Source organism: Fukomys damarensis, unplaced genomic scaffold (genome assembly GCF_012274545.1).
Source record: "Fukomys damarensis isolate Sample0158 unplaced genomic scaffold, DMR_v1.0_HiC HiC_scaffold_20, whole genome shotgun sequence".
Taxonomy (NCBI): domain Eukaryota; kingdom Metazoa; phylum Chordata; class Mammalia; order Rodentia; family Bathyergidae; genus Fukomys; species Fukomys damarensis.
The window spans coordinates 2,170,396-2,175,501 of NW_022900932.1; the positions used below are offsets into that span (position 1 = coordinate 2,170,396).

The 5,106-nt window shown below is 58.9% G+C and overlaps 2 protein-coding genes across 3 annotated transcripts in view; one reads left to right on the forward strand and one right to left on the reverse strand.

The window, feature by feature from the left end:
• Positions 1-2: 2 nt before the first annotated feature.
• Positions 3-908, forward strand: B3galt4 (beta-1,3-galactosyltransferase 4; the record flags this gene model as incomplete). Its single annotated transcript, XM_010605382.1, has 1 exon — positions 3-908. A coding segment is annotated over one exon (723 nt), but the record flags the coding sequence as incomplete, so codon positions are not given.
• A 169-nt stretch (positions 909-1,077) lies between these two features.
• The window catches only part of Wdr46 (WD repeat domain 46), a 9,084-nt gene continuing 5,055 nt past the window's right edge, over positions 1,078-5,106 (reverse strand). For both annotated transcript variants that reach the window (XM_010605274.3, XM_010605273.3), the window contains exons 11-15: positions 2,008-2,321; positions 1,836-1,930; positions 1,623-1,718; positions 1,409-1,522; positions 1,078-1,321 (exon numbers count right to left, since the gene is read on the reverse strand). In XM_010605274.3, the coding sequence (XP_010603576.1) occupies positions 1,220-1,321; positions 1,409-1,522; positions 1,623-1,718; positions 1,836-1,930; positions 2,008-2,321 (721 nt within the window). In that variant the 3' untranslated portion in view covers positions 1,078-1,219. The remainder of the gene's footprint in view (positions 1,322-1,408; positions 1,523-1,622; positions 1,719-1,835; positions 1,931-2,007; positions 2,322-5,106) is intronic.

Here is a 5,106-nt window from a genome sequence, read left to right on the forward strand (position 1 = left end):
GGGAGTCGGCAGCCCAGGGGGACATCGTGCAGGCCGCCTTCCAGGACACCTACCGCAACCTCACCCTCAAGACTCTCGTGGGGCTGCACTGGGCCAGCACGCACTGCCCCAAGGCCCGCTATGTCCTCAAGACTGACGACGATGTGTACGTCAACGTCCCCGAGCTGGTGTCCGAGCTGACCCGGAGAGGGGGCCCTTGGCAGCCACAGGAGAGGGGCACAGGGTCCCAGGAACAGGCTGCGGCTGCCGGGGCCAAGGCAGTGCCACTTCTGTACCTAGGCCGGGTGCACTGGTGGGTGAGGCCCTCTCGGGCCCCTGGAGGCCGGCACCTGGTATCGGAGGCGCAGTGGCCGCCGGCCTGGGGCCCATTTCCGCCCTACGCCTCGGGCACGGGGTACGTGCTGTCTGCGTCTGCCGTGCAGCTCATCCTGAAGGTGGCCGCCCGGGTCCCCCCGCTGCCACTGGAGGACGTCTTTGTGGGCGTGAGTGCGCGGCGGGGCGGCCTAGCCCCCACCCACTGTGTCAAGCTGGCTGGCGCCACCCACTACCCCCTGGACCGGTGCTGCTACGCGAGATTCCTGCTGACCTCGCACAGGCTGGACCCCGGGCAGATGCGGGCGGCCTGGAAGCTGGTGCATGGGGAAGCCACTGGCCCCTTCTGCTCCTGGCTCCAGGGAGCCCTAGGCGTCCTACGGTGCCGGCTCATAGCCTGGCTGCATGACTGAGAGCGGAACCACGGGAGAGGAGCTGCGGGTCCAAGCTGGCTACAGCTGGCCAATTTCTCACACCAGACCCTAGTCTGTCACCGGAGCACAGAGTGGTGCGGCCTGCCCAGCCCAAAGATGGGTTCCAGGAAGAGAAATGCTACTCCTAGCCGGCCAGGGAAGGGCCCCTCAATAAACGTGTTTCTCCAACTGCAGTGTCTTCCCCGGACTCCCGGAGGCTGTGGGCGGGCTGGGTGGGAAGGATACCCCAGGGACGTGGGAGGGGACAGCCCCCTGGAAGAGAAGACCCCTAACAGGCGAGGCCAAGGCCACTGGACCACAGGGAGGGGTGGGAATGGGGCAGGACGCTGACTCCTCTCAGCCCAGCATGGCCACAGTATCCCAAAACTTGTTTCTTTTAATACGGACCCACTGTCCTGTCCTGCCAGGGAACAGTCATCTCTCCAGGTGACCTTAGGGACTGGTCACTGTTCCAGGCCACCACAGAGCCTGGCTCAACGCACAAATCTGTCCAGGGCGGACAGCCGCACCCCTGCAGGCTTGGCCTGCTGCTGCTGCTGCTGCTGCTGCTGCTCAAGGCTCTGCCGGACTTTGTCCTGGGGAGAAGCGGAAGACACAGGGCAGGGTGAGCATGGCAGCGGAAGTAGGGTGCGGCCCGCCCTGCCCCACCCGAGCACCCTTACCCTGTGCTCCTGGTCCAGGACCTTCTTCTTTCTCTTCACCAGGCTGGCGGTGGAGCCGCGGCCCTTCCGCTTGGGCTTAGGCTGAAAGGGCACCTTGGCCTCGGGGTCGAAGCCCTGGTGGAGGACGGGGATGGGGACAAGTGGAATCAACAGAGCCTGAGAGGCAGCACCCACCTCCGGAGCCAGGCAAGGAGTGAGCTCTGGGGCTCCGTACCAGCCTCTCTGTCCGTTCTTTCTTCCGCTGCTCCAGAGAGATGACGTCAACCTCTGCCAGGGCTCGGGGGTTCAGACAAATGAGCTCTGCAGGCACCTGGGAGTGTTGTGGGGGAAGAGCAGGAGACAGAAGCCAGGGAGGCTAGAACCCTGCTCCAAGCCCCCGCACGGGAGCACTGGGGAGCACGCCGGCCTGCCCGCCGGGGAGCCTCACCTTCTCCAGCAGGGCCTTCACCTCCCACTCCTGCCGCTGCTTGCGGCTGCGGTACGGGTTGCTCTCCAGGCCGTCAAAGTTGGGCTCGGCAGCCCCTGTGGGGGGAGAAAGCTGTGCGGAAAAGCCCTTGCCCGTCCCCTGCCATCCCCCCAACGGGGCCCAGCTCACTCACCCGGGACCAGCATGCTGGTGATGCCACCGCTGTGCCCGACCCCCAGCACATCCTCGAAGGGGCAGAACTGCAGGCTGTGTACGGGGCCGGCCAGCCGGTGGGTGAGGTAGGGCTGCTCCAGCGGGGGCAGGCTGGCCTTGCCCCGCCCCACCCATATATTGACCACGTCACCCATGCCCGCAGCCAGCAGGCCCCGCTGGGAAAAGGCCAGGTGCCCCGCTCCCTGTGGCAGTGTCCGGGCGCTCAGAGGCCGGAACGTCCCTCGCAGATCAAAGATCTTCAGCTGGTGGTCCAGGCCAGAGGTGGCCATGTACCTGTGGGGACGGAGTCGGTTCTTCTGTCCACACGGGGCGCTGAGGCCCATGGCCAGGCCCAAGTATTGATCTGAACAGCAGGGAACACGCACCGCCATCACGGGACACACGGCTAAGCTCCACACAACTCCCCACTGACTCCCCTTTTACGGATGGGACCGGGACCGAAGCCCAGAGGAAGGAGGCCCAGGCTAGTGAGGGGCCAAGCTGGAAGTCAGGCCTGTTTCTTGAGGCTCTGCCCTTCTAACGCTCCAGACACATGCGTGGCTGGAAGGAGCACACAGGCCGGCCAGCCCCAAGTGCGCTGTCTGGCCACACAGACCGGTGGACAGTTCGGCAGAGTTCGGGCGCTCTGGTAGGTGGTCAGGAACACTTCCTGAAACGGCGGGCTCTAGACCCTGCTGGGTAATTCTCAAGCGAGCAAATCCAAAGGCACCAACACCAGAGAGCAGACAGTGAGAAGGAAACGTGGCGAGGGCATGGAGAAGCGACAGACACGGCGCCTCCGTGCTCAGACTGAGGACCCACGGTCATTATCCCATGTGCCTGGCAGGGACAAATCACAAGTCGGAGGCCAAATGAACTTGAGAAAACCTGTTTAGGAAGCAGGAAAGTTATGCACTGGAGGGCCTTGAATACCCTCTTTGCTTTCCCTAGAAGGAAAGAGTGTAGCTGGGCATGAAGGTGGACTCCTATAATCCTAGCCCCAAGGAGTCTGAGGCAGGAGGATCCCAAGTTCAGGCTAAGCTTAGCAACTTAGTGGGATCCTGTCTCAAAAAAAAAAAAAAAAACAACAACTTGTGGCCGGGTGTGGTGGCGTATGTCTGTAATCCCAGGAGGCTGAGGCAGGAGGATCACTGCAAGGAGACCAGCCTGGACTACATAGTGAGTTCCAGGTCAGTCTCAACTACATAGTGAGACCCTGTCTCAAACAAACCTAACCAAACCAAAACAAAAAAAAAAATCTTGTAACAATCCTCCTGTCTCAGCCTCTGGAGTGCTGAGATCCCAAGCATGCACCCACCATACCCAACTTCAAAATACAAAAATTTTAAAGGGGCAGGCAGATGTACCTCAGTGCAAACACCACAGGTTCAATCTGTAGTACCGTAAAACACACACACACACACACACACCCCAGGGAGGGCAAGGCTGGAAAACTGCTTACACTGCCAAAGTTTTTACTTCCCCCTGCCTCAGCTTCCCAGAATGCCAGGACTACAGGATGTGCCACCAAGCCTGACAAGCTGTTTACTTTTAGGAGTTGAAGTCGCTGCCTGTCCCAGTTGTCCCTCAGAGAAGGAGGCTGAAGGAGGACTAACCAGGCCAGGGACACTTGTTTGCCAAGGGACAGGGACTCTCCTTGGCCTTGGCCATGAATCCAGCAGGGGCGCTGAAGAGCTCCTGTGAGACACACTGTCCTGGGGAGGAACCAGTACAGCCCCAGCAGGGTCCTTCTTCTGACGAGAAAGCTGGGCAAATGGCCATGGGTACAAGCCAGGAACAAGCAGCTCAACTCTCCCCATCACATACCCACCATGGGAGCCCCCGGACAAACACCAGCCCAGTGCCAGACTGGAGCCCAGCCTTCACCCTGAGCCACATCCCCAGCCTTTATAACACATTTTTAAACTTGAGAGAGGGTCTCGCTAAGTAGCTAAGTTGCCCAGGCGGGGCTCAAATTTGCCATCCTCCTGCCTCAGCCTCCCAGAGTGCTGGGATTGTAGATGTGCACCACCGCACACAGTTCAGCCAATCCACTCTAAATGCAAGTGTCCAGAAAAAACTCTTGGAAAAAAAGGTCACCTTCATCTCTGGAGCCCTATGGCCCATAAAGAGCTCCAGAGGAGGACCAGCAATAAGCAGGGACGGACCCAAGACTGAAGACCAACATCGGCAGCTGGGATGTGGCCCAGAGGTAAACACTTGCCTAGCATGCACCAGCCCGGGGTTCAATCCCACAGAGAGAGGAGAAAAGAAAAAAAAGAAACCAGAACCATTCAGCTGTTTTGTTGAGACAGGGCCTCCCTGTGCAGCCAAGGTTGGCCCGGAACTCACAGCGACCATCCTGCATCAGCCTAGGGCTGAGATTGCAGGTTTGCGCCACCACACCTGGCCTGCTAGATCATTTTGGCTTTTGTTCTGTTCTGTTTTGTTTTGTTTTATTAGCAACAAACCGTTAACTAAATCCTGGGGCTCGCTGAACCAAGGGATCATATCTTAGACCCAGGAGCTCAGAGAAGGAAAATGGCAGCCTGGCCCTGAAGCCCACATAAGGCAGAGGTCTCTTCCGAGCTGGTCTGAAGGGCAGAACAAAATCACTCGTTCACAGACACAATCGTGAGGCCACTTGGGAAGTTGGTGGCGTTTGTTTTACTGATTATCTTAACCTGAGAGTATGTGAGGCGGTCTATGATGAAGAGAAGATTCCCACGCAGCAGTGTGAAAGCAGAGAAGCAGCGCGAAGGGAACAATCTGACAACAGCACCCAGGGCAGGCCAGGAAGAGCTGCTACAGCTTGGAAACTGCTGTTCCCTCCTGCCCAGGAAATGAAAGAAGGGCCGTGGAATGCCACCAAATCGCCAGAGCCTGGACACCCAGGCAGCACTCAGCCAACAGTGCTTTTGGATTCCTGCAGTTGCTGATGGCAGAGAAACTTGGGGCTACATGGCGAGCTAGAGGGGAGTCAAAGAATTCAAACCATTCAAACCGGGTGACAGGGAAAGTTGGACGAGCAGGAACAGGAAAGGAGAAGCTTTTTTTTTTTTTTTTTTTTTTTCTGGCG